Genomic DNA, 17,462 nt, shown 5'->3' with positions numbered 1-17,462 from the left:
AATAAGTCTTGTTAACAGCTGTTACCATACAAAGAATGGTGAAATATTACATTGACTATATTCCATATGCGGGTCCATGACCTCTCCTGTCTTACTTATTTTACAACCGGAAGAGTAGACTTCTTATCCTCCTTCACATACTTTGTCCATTACGCCTCCACTTCCCTCCTCTAAGTCCTGAATAGATGGGATCACCCAATCGTGTTAAAAAAGAGCTCTATTTACTGCAAAAACGCCACCCAATAACACTCAAAATAAAGGCCTAAAAATAGGATGGACCGCTGGGTTCTCGGGCTTATCGATAAGGAACGACGACCGTACAGGCTCTAGGAACTGCGGGGAGGGAGACACGAAACCTTTCACTGAGCAGGCCCTTGGGTTTGCCCAGGGGTGTCCTCCCACCGCGCAAACTGCAGCTGGGGCTCGCCCCACGCCACCCCGGCCCACTCAGCGCACGGGTCCCGCCGTCCGCCCGCAGCCGCGCCCACGTACCTGCGTCCAGCCCTCGCCGTGTCCTCCCGGCCGCATCCCGGCCTCAAACCTAGCGCAGCCCATCCCGCCATTCAGCCGGCGAATGAGGGAGCCACAGTTCTGCGGTCTGAAGTGGAAGCCCCGCCCCTCGGCAGGAAGCGGAAGTGGCGTCACACGCCCGCCGGGGTCTCTGCCGGCTGCTTCTTCTGGACCGCATTCAGCGCTTGGGGATGGTAGTGGTGAGCTGTGGGCTGGCTGTGGTAAGGGCGGCGTGAAGGGGAGTGAAGGAGGCGGGAACGCAGGGACGGGCTTAGTCAGGGTCGCGGATGGGCCCGCTGAGGGGCCGAGCCGCGCGGTGCGCATCCGCCATTGAGGCCGGCGGTTCCCGCCCCGAGCCGTTGTGGACCTGCTGTGAGGCCGCTGCCTTGGGGTCTTTTGTGTCCACTGCGCAGGCCGCCTTTGTGACTTTTCTCAAGGAGGTAAAGAATTTCAGCTGTTGGGAGTGACCCAGACTCCGCCTCCTCGGGGACCTGACTGGTGAGCATTGGGAAAGCTGGTTCACAAGGGCTTGCGTTTTCTTTTCGTGCGGAAGAGAATGTGGCTTTGTCACGCTCGTCCTTTATTTTGGACGCACCGTGTCTTAGTCGGAAGGTATTTTGTTTTCTCGGACGTCAGTAGTGGGCATGTTTCAGAAGCCAGTGATACACGCGTGCACCACAAGTGTGCTACAGAGAAGCAGATTTCACCTACCTTAACATCCTTCCCTCCTGAACCCGTCCATCCCCACCAGGTTTCAAACTAGGGGACCCCTGGAGAAGAGAATGGAGGCTTTATTACCCCACTTTTAAATAATTGAATTTCACAAGTACAGGACGTGTATTTTCCCGACATTTTTGTTTCCAAAGATCTTACCCTAAAGGAAATGTAAATACTACTGCTATGAATGTGGTCGAAGTAGGTTCGCCCATTTTCGCATTTTGCATGGTTGCGCTCTCTGGATCACGACATGTATTGAGAGTAAAAAGGAAATTGCAGGCGTGATACTTGACCTTTAAATACTCGGTAGTGTTGGCGCCTGGGTGGCTCAGTTGGTTGGTTGAGCGTCTGTCTTCGGTTCAGGTCATGATCCCGGGGTCCTGCGATCGAGCCCCACAGAGCAGGGAGTCTCCTTCTCCCTCTGCCTCTGCCTGCTACTCCCCCTGCTTGTGCTCGCTCTTTCTGTCAAATAAATAAATAAAACCTTTTTAAAAAGTTAAAAAAAAAAAAAAAGACCGGTGATGTATCTCCTAAGTATAAGGACATTTTGCTACTAAAACGATAATACATTGATTTCACCCCAGAAAATTAAAAATGTTAACTGATACCTGCTCCGTGAAAATAAAATCCTATACATTGTCTTAAAATGTTTTTGGACATTTTTGGATCTAGGACTCAGTTAAGGTTTATATGTGACAATATATATGTTTATGTCTCTTAGTCACTTTTAAGCTAAAGCAGAGCTATTGTTTCTTCAGAATACTGACTTGGAAGAGTCACATGTTTTTTGAGAAACTCATACTTTTGATATTCGTGATTTTATTTCCATGATGTGTTTAAATGCTTTGTTCATCTTGTAATTTTGTAATATGGTCATTGGGTCTGGTATAGAGGTTGGTAGACTTTGTGTCAGAAAAGGCCAAGGTAGTAATATAACGGGGGGCTCAGGGGTGCAAGAGCACCTGTTTCTGGGGCTCTAAAACAGACCAGGTTCCGCCGCTAGTTGCTGACAAAATCAAAGAGGAGAGGGCCGCCTGGGTGGCTCAGTGGGTTAAAGCCTCTGCCTTCAGCTCAGGTCATGATCCCAGGGTCCTGGGATCGAGCCCCACATCAGGCTCTCTGCTTCCTCCTCTCTCTCTCTCTGCCTGCATCTCTGCCTACTTGTGATCTCTCTCTGTGTGTCAAATAAATAAATAAAATCTTTTAAAAAAAGGAGTTATAATGTACATCAAGTATGTTATCTCCCTCATGGTCCATAGTAACTACTGCTCAAATTTAGTTATAATCTCACAAAAATCAGTTACCTAAAGACTAAATTGTAAAGTTATCCTGTAATAACTTGTGTATTAATGAAAACAGGAAGGATATAGATGCAACTAATCTTTTGAAGCATTAATCTTTGTATCTCCTCCTGCAATGTTGGTATTGTTTCTGGATTATATTGTCCAGTGGTGGGGAATTTCAGGATACTCCTTTCAGCTTTTCCTACCATAATGGTCCTTACCCTATGGGTCAGAGATAAGGAAATTCTGCTAGTTGCCAAAAATTCCAATTATATATTTAGGTTTTAGGGAAATAAATAAACACAGGGTGGGTGCTTGCTACAGCTGGATCCAGTCTGCGTTCACTGAAGGTTAAGATTAAAAAAAAAAAAATCACCTCCTAAGTCTCTGCTTTGGTGGTGTGCCAGAATGATATTTTGGATTCTCAGGAATTATTGTCTTCTTAGAGACTGTCTGAATATTTCCTTTTTCCCCATGCATAGTCACTTGTAAATGACTGTACATCCTTTTTTTTTTTTTTTTGACTGTACATCCTTTTATGAAGAGCCTGTAGGAAGGTTTATAGTGTGACTAGTGGTGATGATGCAAGATCCTTCCTTTGCTGAAGGAGTCCCAAGTTTGTGATATGGCCTATGTCTTGAAGTTGGGTAGGTGGCTGTGATTTTCCACAGTGGTCAGTCAAATCTGAGTTTTGGTTACTGTACTTGAGGTTTCTAGTTATAGACATCAAATCAAATTCTAGTACATAGGTTGGCAAACTGAACCCTGGACCAAATCTGGCTCTCCACCTTTTTCTGTAAATACAGCTTTAGACAAACTTAACCATATTCATTGGTTTACATTTTTAAAAAAATATTTTACTCATTTGTTTGATAGAGAGAGAGCACAAGCAGAGGGAGAAGCAGGCAGAAGGAGAAGCAGGCTCCCCGCCGAGCAAGGGAGCCTGATGCAGGGCTCAATCCCAGGACCGTGGGACCATGACCTGAGCCAAAGGCAGATGCTTAACCACGTGCCCCTGGTTTACATATTTTCTATGGCTTCTTTGAAACCACAGAGACAGACTTGAGTTTATATAGCACAGACAGTATTTGGCCTGCTGTGCCCGCAATGTACTGTATGGACTGGTAAAGCAGGTTTGTTGAGCTCTGCTAGAACAGGCTGCATATCTGTTTCATTGCAAGGGACCAGTTAGGCTGGGCTCAGTTAGCCACCGCTAGTGATTTCTGCAGGCCAGAGCACTCTGATTCCTGTTTCATTCCCACTGCTCTTGACAGTTCACATGCCTACTTTTTCTGTGGCAATTAAGTGCTGCCTACTTGATTTCTGCCTCTCTGGCTTCGCATCATCCCCACTGAAATCAGGGAACTCAGTGATCGTATAGCCCCAACAGTTGTACCTCACCTATCATGGAGAATAACCACAGAGGCTTCTAGGATGGAGGCCATCTACTTACCTGTTTTCTGTACCCTTGTGGAGACCCTTCTGTTCTCTCAACATAGAGTGGGGAGTGGGGCTGTGTATCACACAGGATAAATCCAATGTCACATTGCTATCTCTCTGGGATTTGCCCCTTCACATTTTATGGTGGAATTTCTGACATGTGAACTTGTTACTGTGGGTCACCATTGAGTCTATGGTACCATCCAAGCAAGTAAGCTGTTAGAGCTTTCCCTGCATCCATGAGGTAGTATATATTAAACCCAGACTGTCATTATTATAAGTGCTCCCATGTCAATGAATTTGGCCCAGTTTATTGTTATATCCACACTTAAGGGTCTGGCATGCTTACAGTTTATTCCCCGACAGAGTACTCAGGTTTCTTCTACATATTATACTAGTTGGAACTGTTCTGTTGTACAAGCTATTTTATCTTGCATTGACTTGTATCCCTGTTACCCTGCACTATGAATTCATTATGTCACTAGAGGCAGTAGCAGGTATTTTGGGTGGATCTTGAAGATAAGGAGCATTTCCTTCTAAGACTTTTGCCCCAAGTGAGAGTTCTTCGGTATTTTTAAGCAGAGGAAGGCTCATCTCAGAAACCAGAGGGCAGGAGACTTCCTGATGAGGGAGAGTTGGTGTCTTGTGGATTCAAGATTGTGACTTTCATCTTGGTCTCAGTGTCCCCATTCGTTTTCAAATCTCATTCTGCCCTTATCAGTGCCCTAATTTTCACATGAACAACTAGTTGATATAGACACTCTAATTGTGGTTGTAATTTTACCTGTGCAGTTAAATTTCATGTTTTTCAGCGGTGTCAGTCCTATGGCCACAAAAAATGTCCTTTTTAAGAGTTGTCTTGAGGCTTTGTGATGATCAGACCTTGATACGAGCATGCCATTTTCTGTGCAACTCTAGTCATAAGACTCTGTCTCTCACCACAGTCTTTGTAATCATTACTGAGGTAACAGCTAAGCCTTGCATTCACTTGGATTCCCAAGGCAAGTGCTTCTGTTTACATCTTCCAAGTGATAGTGCTCATAATGCAGCTGAGTGTCTTTCAAGGAGCTCGGCATCTGGCTTCAGACAAAGATTTGATGAAATCAACCCCCACATCTCTATAGATACTCTACTACTCTGTAGATAGCATTTGGGCTGCTGTTCTCTTTTCAGTTTATTAAAGAGAGTCAATAATGTTCAACATAGGAGTTGTCCTTTAAACTCTATCAGGTTAAAAGATAGAAGGAAGCCTTATTAAGAAAGAACTAAAAATAAAATAAAAGCTTGGTGAAAAACAGAAGTTATAATAATAAGGAAGTTCTGGAAAGACTCCTAAAAATAGATCACTGTGAAGGACAGGCTGATTGGGCATTGCTCCTTTGCCAGGGCGAGGGTCAGACTTTGATTGCTTTGAGCCTCAGTCAAGACCCTCCAGAGGCTGTTGAATACTTGGAGAGTCTATTGAGTTTTCTAAAATCCTTCCAGCATTATTTTTCTTAAAATTTTGGATCCTATTTAGAACCGCCTTCCCTTTTTCCTGTCATATTACCCAAGAAGCAAACCAAAATATTTGTGTATACATTTGTATTTGTATATAAGATACTCTTTATTTTTTCATCTATTTGAGTTTTTGCTTCAGAAGCACCAATAAACAGGGCGCCTGGGTGGCTCAGTGGGTTAAGCCGCTGCCTTCGGCTCAGGTCATGATCTCAGGGTCCTGGGATCGAGTCCCGCATCGGGCTCTCTGCTCAGCAGGGAGCCTGCTTCCTCCTCCCTCTCTGCCTGCCTTTCTGCCTACTTGTGTTCTCTGTCAAATAAATAAATAAAATCTTAAAAAAAAAAAAAAAAAAAGCACCAATAAACGGATGTGTCCATTAATAACTGAATATCTTGTCCCTTGGGACATTTTCTGTATATTTCACCGTTTTCTGCATAATGCCTAGGACAGGGCCACAATTTCTTAATTATTTGTGGAAAGAAGGAAGGAATAAGCCTATTAGATAAATTAAAAGGAGGTGCAGGGCTCCAAGCCACTCACAGCTCCATGAAGCGAAGCTCAAGGGTGTTACCAAATTAAACGCTTCATTTTGTTCCTCTTCATAATATCCAGCAGTATTCTAGGCCAGTGCTGGTGAATGGAAATATAATGTGCAGGCCAAGTATATGATTAAAGCTTTTCTGTAACTGCAATAAACAAAAAAGAAGGAAATCTTATGTAATAATATACTTTATCCCATCTATTGAATATATTTCATCATGGAACTCCGTATAAGAATTGAGGTATTTTAAATTCTTCTCATCATACTAAGTATTCAGAATTCACTGGACACAAAATTTTCATCAGATGTATTTTATGTGTTTGGATCACATAATAAATATAGTTGAGAAAGATGTATTTAAGTTTATGGAAACATTTAAGTTCTCTAATAAACCTGCAGAAAGTTTAAAATTTAAAATTTAATTAAAAATAAATAAAATCTAAAATCCTGTTTTTGCTAACTGCGTATCAATTACTCAATGGCACATGTGGCTGCTGGCTACCAGAATGGACAAGGCAGGTCTAGAATGACGTTTGCTCATATTGGGGAATAAGAACCTCAGGATCTCAAACATTTGAGAGAAGCCTGTCTACATTCAATTGTGGATCTCTTTTTTTTCATAATTGGATAGTATTGGACCAGTGATTAGTGTTCTGTGAATCTAGCTTTATCAGCTATTAAATAGGGCAGATGATACCTACTGTAAAGGGTTGTTACAACAATTAGGTGAGCGGATACACATACAGCTCCTAGTAAGACAGATATCTGTCATATGTCTGTTGTAAGGAAATGGTAATAGCTATTACTGACTTTCATGCCAAAGGTTATAACATTTTTAGTGAAATTTCCCGTATACCTCTACTGAGAGAGAGCTAATGTATGATGTTTGATAATGGATTAGTAATGCTTACTGATTGATGATTGATATGAATGAAAGATACTCTGGGTAACACTGTGCCAAGAATAATGAAGTCTGCCATATTTACTCAGATTTTTAAGTTGCACTCAAGTGATCTTGGCATCAAATTTCTCATCAGGCATATTTCATCACTCTCCCAGGATGGCAGCCATTGATCTGACCCATGGTAAGTCATTGTTGATTCTCATTTTCAGATGATTCTTAAAGGTCACCTCTACACAGTATAGGGCAGCATCTGGGTCTAGGCAGTCAGGCTGCCGGTTCATTTAGAAAGAGCTGAAATAGGCCAGAGAATGCTGTTACCTAAGTCAGCTTCCTGGTGTGTATGCTTTGGGACTTGGTGCTGCATAATCCCATAGATGAATTTTATTATCTTGGACAAATAAAGAATTGGATTTCCCAGGGACTGGGTTTCCATATCTGTAAAATAAGGCGATGACCCCTTTTCTTGTGGGTGGTATGTCTAGCATGTCCCTTTTATGGCTCTGGGTGAGGGAGGGCTACTCTGATATTTTATGGCAGTAGTGTGTATTTCTGTGAGATTTCTTGAGTGTACAGGAATATATGGAAATCTCAAACTAGGATGGAATGATGTTTCAGGTAGGTGATTCTGGTCATGCTGCATTCTTTTTTTTTCCTCCCAGATCTTTCTAGAGATCCTTTTTATCTGCCTGAGGAAAAAACAGAGGTAGAACGGATGGTGGCTGTCTGGCTGAAAAATTATCAACAGGTAATAAAAAAGCATATGAATCAACGGAATACCATACTTACATCCACCAGGTGGATACATTCCTTCTAGGACATCTGTGTTCTGAGCTTCCTAAAGCAAATAAACCCTGTACAAGGACTGAGTCCCCAGTTGCATTTTCCCTGGAAGGGGACACTCATATTGAAAAGGGATTACTCTGAAAATAATCTTAGTATTTCACTAATCACCTGTGAACCTCATGGATAACAGGTACATATTTCCACCTTGCTATGTGTTCTGACGTGGTAAGGAGGGTGTAAGTATCTTTTTCAATGAATTTAGTCATTCTGTGCTGTTTATCAAGGATCTTTAGTGTGCTTAGAAGTCTACTGCAATGGAGAGAAATAAGAACTCCTACTCTGGTTTTTCTGAGATAAGCTTAAAAGGTGCCATTAAAGCCATATGAGTGGAGATGAGCAGTGAGTGAGTTTAGATGGGAAGAAGAGGACCTAGGACCACAGAACCGTGGGAGGATAAAGAGAAATCTAGACCTGCATAGGTATTCAATCTCCTGTCCTCATTCTCCCGTGAACGTTGGTGGAGATGTTTTTTGTCTCAAGCCAACATGGGTGTGATGGTTTAGAGTGCAGTGACCTTCGAGGATGTGGCAGTGGACTTCACCCAGGAGGAGTGGCTGTTACTGGACCTTACTCAGAGAAACCTATACAGAAAAGTGATGCTGGAGAACTACCAGAACCTGGTCGCAGTAGGTAAGTCTGCCAACATTCCAGATGTGTGTCATATGCTTACTGTGTTTCCAGCCTTGGTGATGCCCTCTGAACATAATCGGAAAAAAGAGATACATAGTCCCTGCACTAAAGGGTTATCCTCTGCAATGTGTGTTCTGTCAATGTGCCCCTCTGTTTGGAATTTACATTCTTAGACTCCACTTCTGACATTCCGAATTATAAAGCTGGGGTTGTCGCCCCATCTTCTGTGTTTCAGTAAGCCATCCTGCTGATTGTGATGCACTCCAGTGTTTGAGGACCACTCCTCTAGTGGTTTCCCCATCAGAATGAAGATCTTTCATCATCTTAATTTCCTATTTGAGTACCTATATGCTCTGTAAATATGTATATACATTCAAAATTGGCTTTCAGGTGTCAAGAGATAACTTATCTCTTGTCACAGAAGGGGAGTACTTGCCTCTCTTGGTCCTTTGGGGATAATTTCATGGCTTTCATTAGAAATATAGTTCTAGATTTATTGGAGGCTTTGTCTTCTCTTGCATGAGCCTCTCCTCTTAATGTACCTTTTCCTGTGGACAGAGTATCAACTATCGAAACCTAAGCTGATTGCTTGGTTGGAACAACAAGAGCTGAGGACAGTGGAGAAGGGAGTTTTCCAAGGTGAGTGCTGTTAACAGTCCTAACTGGTCATTCTGAAGGATGGCATCTTTGCAACTTTGATATGTTAAATTTTAAGATACATTGGTCTCAGAGGGATGAAACCATTTACCTCTGATGTTTGGGATATCTTCAGGTTCCTTCAGTCTTTTACTTAAAATTCCTATGATCTCACAAATGACCTGTTCTGATTCTTTAAGTTTATCATTTTGGTGTATCCTCCTTGTCCAGGTATTTTTCACATGTCTACTTGGTAATAATATATTACCTTGATAATATTTTGTTATTGTTTGACATCTTGTTTGATTTTCAGAAAATTATTTTTTAGTAAGCCTCTGAAGTCTGTCCCTACACACTCATTGTCATATATTGCCCATAAAAAAACAGGTGTTTTTTTTTTCTTGTTATTTCACCATTTTTGATAGGAAAATAAAGAAAAGTGAGTCTTAATTTAAAATTGTTCAGTGGTGCCTCGGTGGCTCAGTCATTAAGCATCTGCCTTTGGCTCATATCATAATCCCAGGGTCCTGGAATTGAGCCCCACAGAGGGCTCCCTGCTCAGCAGGAAGCCTGTTTCTCCCTCTTCCATTCCCCCTGCTTGTATTCTCTCTCTCTCTTGCTGTCTCTCTCTCTCTGTCAAATAAATAAAATCTTTTTTTTTAAAAGATTTTATTTATTTATTTGGCAGAGAGAGAGAGCATAAGCAGGGAGAGCTGCAGGCAGAGGGAGAAGGAGAAAGCAGGCTCCCTGCTGAGCAGAGAGCCTGACATGGGACTTGATCCCAGGACTCTGGGATAATGACCTGAGCCAAATGCAGACACTTAACTGACTGAGCCACCCAGGTGCCCAAATAAATAAAATCTTTTTTTTTTTTTTAAAGATTTTATTTATTTATTTGACAGAGAGAGATCACAGTAGACAGAGAGGCAGGCAGAGAGAGAGAGAGAGAGAGAGGGAAGCAGGCTCCCTGCTGAGCAGAGAGCCTGATGCGGGACTCGATCCCAGGACCCTGAGATCATGACCTGAGCCGAAGGCAGCGGCTTAACCCACTGAGCCACCCAGGTGCCCCCAAATAAATAAAATCTTAAAAAAAAAAAAAAAGGAGAAAGAAAATTGTTTAGCCTATGATTTCTTCCTGCAAATATTTAAATTTGTGTTTTATTTTACTTTAGAATGGGAAACACAGCCTCAAACGAAAGGATCAGCATCTCACCAAGAATTTTTTGGAGGAAAAACAGCCATTGGAATACAGAAAGTAAGATTGATATGTGATATTTCTTATATTCCACATTCAAAAAAGATTGGTGGTCCTGTTATAAAATTCAGTGCAAGTGTGAGATACTTGAGACAATTGGCATTCACCAAAGATAATCTGAATATGACGACTTGGCATTTATAATCCAAATCTATCTTGAAAATTGTTGCTCTCTAGATGCCACAGGTACACATTCCCAGATATATAACTTGTGATTGAATCTTTAAATATTTTCGTGAAATTTTAATGGAATGATCTTAAGAGTAGATGGCATCAGTTTTTGGCAGACAGGTTCCCTGGCTTAACTTGAAAGAAATCAACAGGACCTGTATTTATGTAATGAAAATGCTAAGAGTCATATCATCACCATGTTTCTTGCATTGTAAGGTTGAAATTTATCATCAGTCTGAAAATCCTGTCATCATCTTTCATCCCTTCCATCAACAGGAGAGGAACCACCATGGAGCAGAACTCTCTGGCTGTGAGCAAGGTGGAAAAGTCTTGAATAAACATTTAAACCTTAAGATACACATGAGAACTCAAAGTCGAGGGAATAGTTTTGAGTGTAATCAGTATCACAGTGGCCTCCTTAATCTGCAGAAGAAAAACTCTACTAAAGAGAAACTTTCTGAGTTTAATCAGTGTGGTAAAGTCTACAGGTGGACTCCACATGCAGTGCGTGAGAGAACCAGCGTGGCCGATAAGACTTTGGAATGCAGTGACTGTGGGAAAACTTTCATTAGTCGTTCACACTTTCAGGCACATAGGAGAACTCACAGTGGAAGAGATTTCAGTGAATGGAAGCCATTTATAAAAGCTTCAGTTTTCTCAGCAGGCCAAAAGGAGCATGTACAGACACAGGCTGCTCACGAACCCCATGAAGGTAAACAGTGTGGGAAGTCTTACGCAGATTCCAAGTGCCTCGATAATCGTATCATTCGACTTCATGGTGGAAGAAAACCCTTTGAATGTAGTGAATGTAGGAAAGCCTTCACTACATCCTCACGCCTTTATGTGCATTTGCGAATTCACACTGGAGAGAAACCCTATCGATGTAAAGAATGTGGGAAACACTTCCAGTGGCCTTTACTCCTTCGTAAACATGTTCGTACTCACAGTGGTGAGAAGCCCTATAAATGTAAGGAATGTGGAAAAGCCGTCAGTCGTTCTTCAGTTCTTAATGAGCATTTGAGAATTCACACTGGAGAGAAGCCCTATAAATGTAAGGAATGTGGGAAACACTTCGCTTGGCTGTCAGTCCTTCGGAAACATGTTCAAACTCACAGTGGTGAGAAGCCCTATAAATGTAAGGAATGTGGGAAAGCCCTCAGTAGTTCCTCAATTCTTAATGAACATCTGAGAATTCACACTGGAGAGAAGCCCTATAAGTGTAAGGAGTGTGGGAAAGCCTTTACTAATTCCTCACGGCTTAGTGTACATTTGAGAATTCACACTGGAGAGAAACCCTATCAATGTAAGGAATGTGGGAAAGCTTTTGTTTGGCCCTCAGTCCTTAAAAAACATCTACGAACTCATAGTGGAGAGAAGCCCTTTGAATGTGGTGAATGTGAGAAAGCCTTCAGTAATCCCTCCTATCTTAAGGAACGTTTGAGACCTCATACTGGAGAGAAACCCTTTCAATGTGGTGAATGCGGGGAAGCCTTTAGGACTTTCTTATATTTTAATAGCCACTTGAGAAATCACTCTAGAGAGTAATCCTATGAACTTAAGTACTGTGGGCTTTCACTAGTGCTCTCCTGATTTGACATTTAAGTATTCACACTGGATAGAAACCCTATGTAAGGAATATGGGAAAGGCTTCACTTGGTCTTCCAACCTTCATAAACATACACGGATTCAAAGTACAGAGTGACCCTATGACTGTTAATGGACTGTGGGAAAGCCTTCACTACTTCCACATTTGAAGTCACACTGGAGATAAACCCTATGAATGTAAACACCAAGGAAAAGCCTTTACTGTTGCCTCAACCTGTAAAATTGTAAAAATTGATACCAGAGAGCAACCCCTTGAACGTAAGGAATGTGAGAAAAACTTAACATTGAAGTCATGACTTAACACCTTAAAGCGCAGAAGAGATTGAAGACTTAATGTATGTAATAAGAGTGACAAGGTCTGTTATTCCAGTGCATTTCAAAAAACTAAACAACCCACATTCGAGGGAAACTATGAATATGAGGAATGTGGAAAGGTCTACAGGTGTCCCGTTGTATATGTGAAAGAACTCACTAGTTAGATGCCTATGAAGTTAAGCAATGTGGGAAAGTTAAGCAATCAGTGTCCCACAAACCATGTTGGAGGAACACAGTGAAGTTCAATGTAAGAGCTGTGTGGGGCCCGTTTATAGGCTGACTTCATGGATCTATTTTGAACGTGTGTCACTCTGCCCTGATCATTTGTGGGAATGGTCTGGCTTTCTGCCCTTGAGAGCAGTGCTCAAACTAAACTAAACTAGTGCCAGTCTAGTTTCTAGTACCTGGTTTTCAGCCTACCCCCACGTGGGACTACCACCGTTAGACTTACTGCTGTGCAAGCCACCTGGATCCTCTAGTTACACTGACCTTGTCTAATACTGTGAAGATGGTGAGCATGTGTATCAGTTCAGTGCTCGTAGTCCGTCTGCAGTGCCTCATGCTGGTGAAGGGGGAGGACATAAGTCTCTAAATTTCCTGAAAATGTTCTCTCTCATACCTGCTCTTTCTGGGTTAGGAAAGACTTAAGAATTAACAGTGAGGTTATATACCCTGGTCTCATAGCTCTCGGAAGAGAGCAGCACACCTAGTACTAGGTTAGAAAATACCTTTAACCTTGGGCAGAACACGGTGAGGCTAATAACAGAATGTTCTCTTAGTTCCCAAATCACCAAGGCCTGGAAGAACAGTTATGTCCTTTGTGTTCCGAAACAGCTGCACCTGGCATGTGACGTGCTGATTTGTTTACATCACTTCAGATGCTGTGAGGTGGGAAACCTTGTGAATAGGACAGGTCCTGATACTCTTGTCATATTTGATGTCCCACTGGCAGTTCTTGCAAGTGGCCTTTGGGCAGAGACACAGAATCTATCAAAACCTTGGTTTAATTTTGAGTTAACACATTCATATACTTGTAATACTTGAGCAGCCTTTAGTTATGTCATGGGTGGCCTTGGAGGCTACAGCAGCTTACTGTCACTTCCCTTCTAGCTTAATCAGATCAGTGGAATACACTCCAGCCAATCAGGTTTAATGATAATTTCTGATCAGACGTGACCTGGATAGGGGCACCTGTGTGGTTCAGTCAGTTAAATGTCCAACTTTTAATTTCAGCTCAGGTCTCAATCTCAGGGTTGTAAATTCAGTCCCTGCATCGGGCTCCAGGCAGGGCATGGAGCCTACTTAAAAAGAATTGACATGGGTACATTCCTGTATGTTTGTGTTTGATTGAGATAGGGATATGAAATGAGTCTCCTGAGTATGGGTGTAGTCTTAACTGCATTGTGTATATTGCAATATATAATACACTGGCCTTAAGTGATGTTATCTCAAAAACCCACAAGTCCTAATTCCCACAATCTGATACCCTCATCAGTAACATCTATATGTTCCAGTAATGATGGTAGCTGACTTCTGTCTCACCAGGATCCTCTTTTCATACTCTCGGATTGTCTCCCCCTTAATGTCTTTTATATGGGGAAACATGAAACATTTTCCACCTGTGGGTCTCACTACTCTGTGATCTCCTTTTCCTGTGGGAAAAGCCTGTGGCAGTCTAGCTCAGTTCTGCTGGAGCCATTCTAACCAGAGAAGCTTGATTACCTCAGTGACATGCACTGTGGTCACACCCATGCTGAACTCCTTCATTGACAGCCTGGGAAGCAAGGATGTGATGGGGTCCTGGGTTCTCCGCCTGGGAGAGATGATGGTCCATGATGGGATGCTGGCCTCAGAGCCAAGAGGACATTATGGGCCCCAAATGCAAATATTGTGAATTTAAGTTTTTTGGTTATTATTCTCATAATGGATATATTTATTTTACTCTATTCCCATAGCACCTATGACTTGCTTCTATTTGTCTTTGCTTCTCAACAACCTCTTCAGTAACTACATTGTTACCTTTCTTCCCTAATTAGAGCACCAGATTTCTGTCCTGGTCAGATTTCCTATAGCCATTCCTCAGATGTCCAACATTAGATATGAAGTACCACATCAAATGTGGCATGGTTTTCTCAAAAATCATCCTCTGAAATGTTGATATTTGCATTCATTTACTTTGGTGTTTTTTTTTTTTTCATATAAGTGGAATGAGAAGGGTACTACAGTTGTAATTGAAGCACTTGCCATATAAAAACTACTGTTTTATGTATATAATTTGATGGAATTCTTGGAGATACTTTCTCATTTACCCCATTTTTCATAAAAGTTTGTGATTGCAATGGATTATACCCTGGACACAGAGACATAATTTTGAACTTCCGGTGTGTAGGAATCTAGATTTAAGTGGTAGTTTGCTTAGGTGTTTTTATGTGGTATATTGCATAGGGTAAATCTGATATATTGCCTCTTCTTTGCCTTCTGTCCTCTTTCTTTCATCCCCCCTTTCCTTTATTATCTTTGTTTAATTGCACCTTTATTTTCTGTTACTGCCAACAAGACCCAGGTGGAAACTACTTTATCAGTGCATGACTGGTGGAAGAAAGAACAAAAACAATGAATGTTTCATGGATAGAGTATTTGTTTGGGAATATGAAAACATCTGGAAATGGACAGTGGTAATGGTTGCACAAAAACCAGTGTACTTGATGCCAACTGATTAGAACTGTACACCTAAGTGTTTAAAATGGTTAATATTGTTATATGGATTTAAACACAATAAAAAAGTGACAGTGGAAAGAGATTGTGAGATTTATTTCTGGTAATATCCTTTAATTCCATAATGTAATTGATGACTTGTTAGTTTTTAGAGAAATATTTTAATATTGGCCCTCAACAGTCTAGACCACAAAGGAATCCAGAAGGACTTGTGTCCAACTGGTTCCTCGAGGTGGGCCTGCTCACTTTGGTCTCCCTGCCGATCTTGAAGCAGCCCACAACCCGGCTTCAGACACTGAGCCACAATATAGGAGGAATCCTGCCCACCCAGAAGAAGTCTTGCCCTTCAGTGCCCTCTCTGAGGCAGGCCTGCAGAATTTGGGTCATGGAGGTGAACCCTAAGTTAGCCTTGTGACTTGGCTCCAATCCCTTTCAGTTGTGGTTTGAGGCCATTTATGCCTGCCAAGTGATGTGTTATGAGCCCTACCTATCTACATAACCAGAAATACTACTGCTATCTTTGGATCCTGAATTAGTACCTTGTCCTAGTGTCAGCCCTACTGACTAAGGTCCTGGAGAGATGTCTCTTCTGACCAGGGTGAAGACAAAGTCATTTGCTTTGGTAACAGGATTGTGTACCACAGACTCAATGCAGAGCTGGCAGCAGCCAGGTCTGGTCTCAATCCCTCCCACTTGACTATGATTCCAGAAGCAAAACCCATCACCCCAGAGACATGACATGAGATCGTTTTTATCCATGAAAACAGTCTATACAGTCTGAAAGACATTTGTTTAATTACAGAGACACAAATGACAAGCCCAGTTGCCTGCAGACACGGCCAGCAGACCATTAAGTAGGCTAAGTTGAGCTGACAGATGAAGGGCTTTTCTGTACTGATGTGGCACTAAAGACTGGAAGAGTGATTACTCAAACATATAACAAGAATTAGGCAAACATGATATCATCAATGGAAGTACCTTAAGCTGAGCACCTACTGTGGTAAATGTAACATTACCAACCTTCTTATATTTACCACAAAATATTAAGACTTAAAACACTACTATAATCTAAACGGATAAGAGCATAAGCAAATGCAATACTAGTGCAGGAGTTTATTGTTTAATAAAGTTGGAGTTTTGTATCTGTAGGCCAAAAATAATTTATGATTGGTACTTAATCAATTGGCCATCTTTTCTGGGAGAAAGCGGGATTGGATCCACTACTCACCTCATATGTTAAAATATATCCTATGAGGATTAAAGAGGTCGGTGTTTTTAAATAGATTATATTTAAGAAGTAAACTATAAAATGCGTATATAGGGCGCCTGGGTGGCTCAGTGGGTTAAGCCGCTGCCTTCGGCTCAGGTCATGATCTCAGGGTCCTGGGATCGAGTCCCGCATCGGGCTCTCTGCTCAGCAGGGAGCCTGCTTCCCTCTCTCTCTCTCTCTCTGCCTGCCTCTCCATCTACTTGTGATTTCTCTCTGTTAAATAAATAAATAAAAAATCTTTTAAAAAAAAATGCGTATATAATTGAGAGTTTCAAAGGACTTTTTAAAGCAAGTTAGGAAATGCAGATACAACTTTTATTTTTTAAAATTTATTTACGAGAGAGCCCACACGTGGGCTGGGGGAGCAAAGGGAGAGAGTCCCAAGCAGACTCTGTGCTGAGTGCAGAGCCCAACTCAGCTCAATCCCATGACCCTGAGATCAGGACCTGAGCTGAGACGAAGAGCTGGATGGCCAACTAACTAACTGTGCCACCCAGGAACCCATCCAGTTACGATTTTTTAAAATGCTTCTTTGCCTACATAAAAATCAAAGGATTTGTGCAGTAAAACATGAAAAACTAATGTAGCAAAATAGGTTATCAATTCAGTAGATGCACACAAAACATTTAATGATGCCCATGAACAAGTCTTGATAAATATGTTTTAAATCAGTGTTTTAGGGGCTCCTGGGTGGCTCAGTCATTTAATTGTCTGCCTTGGGCTTAGGTCATGATCCCAGGGTCCTGGCATTGAGTCCCTCATTGGGCTCCCTGCTCAGCAGAGTCTTCTCCCTTTCTCTCTGCCTGCTGTTCTACCTACTTTTGATCTTTGTCTCTTTGTGTCCAATAAATAAAATCTTTTAAAAAAATTAAAAATCAGGGCACCTGGGTAGCTCAGTGGGTTAAAGCCTCCACCTTCGGCTCAGGTCATGATCCCAAGATCTTGGGATTGAGACCCGCGTCCAGCTCTCTGCTCAGTGGGGAGCCTGCTTCCTCCTCTCTCTCTGCCTGCCTCTCTGCCTACTTGTGATCTCTGTCTGTCAAATAAATAAATGGAATCTTTTTTTTTTAAAAGATTTTATTTATTTATTTGTCAGAGAGAGAATGAGCGAGAGCGAGTATAGGCAGAC

At 41.9% G+C, this 17,462-nt stretch overlaps 1 protein-coding gene across 6 annotated transcripts; it reads left to right on the top strand.

The window, feature by feature from the left end:
• The first annotated feature begins 326 nt into the window (after positions 1–326).
• LOC132010921 (zinc finger protein 426-like) lies at positions 327–15,144 on the top strand. 6 transcript variants are annotated; one of them, XM_059388910.1, is made up of 8 exons: positions 327–710; positions 924–1,008; positions 7,049–7,074; positions 7,553–7,638; positions 8,240–8,366; positions 8,925–9,005; positions 10,175–10,257; positions 10,705–15,144. In XM_059388910.1, the coding sequence occupies exons 1-8, from the start codon at positions 575–577 to the stop codon at positions 11,971–11,973; spliced, it is 1,893 nt and encodes a 630-aa protein (XP_059244893.1). In that variant the 5' UTR covers positions 327–574; the 3' UTR covers positions 11,974–15,144. The 6 variants fall into 6 exon arrangements, with proteins under 6 accessions (XP_059244893.1, XP_059244892.1, XP_059244895.1 ...); XM_059388909.1 differs by having other exon boundaries at positions 327–731; XM_059388912.1 differs by lacking the exon at positions 924–1,008 and having other exon boundaries at positions 7,027–7,074.
• The last annotated feature ends 2,318 nt before the right edge of the window (positions 15,145–17,462 follow it).

Source organism: Mustela nigripes, chromosome 2, assembly GCF_022355385.1.
Source record: "Mustela nigripes isolate SB6536 chromosome 2, MUSNIG.SB6536, whole genome shotgun sequence".
Taxonomy (NCBI): Eukaryota; Metazoa; Chordata; class Mammalia; order Carnivora; family Mustelidae; genus Mustela; species Mustela nigripes.
This window is presented reverse-complemented; position numbering and strand designations above follow the sequence as displayed.

Excerpts from the sequence above, each read along its gene's own strand:
- LOC132010921 (XM_059388909.1), top strand. The coding sequence starts at position 575 with ATGAGGGAGCCACAGTTCTGCGGTCTGAAGTGGAAGCCCCGCCCCTCG. Across the intron at positions 7,639-8,239 it reads GGCTGAAAAATTATCAACAG|AGTGCAGTGACCTTCGAGGA; the intron begins GTAATAAAAAAG and ends GTGATGGTTTAG. Across the intron at positions 8,367-8,924 it reads CCAGAACCTGGTCGCAGTAG|AGTATCAACTATCGAAACCT; the intron begins GTAAGTCTGCCA and ends TCCTGTGGACAG.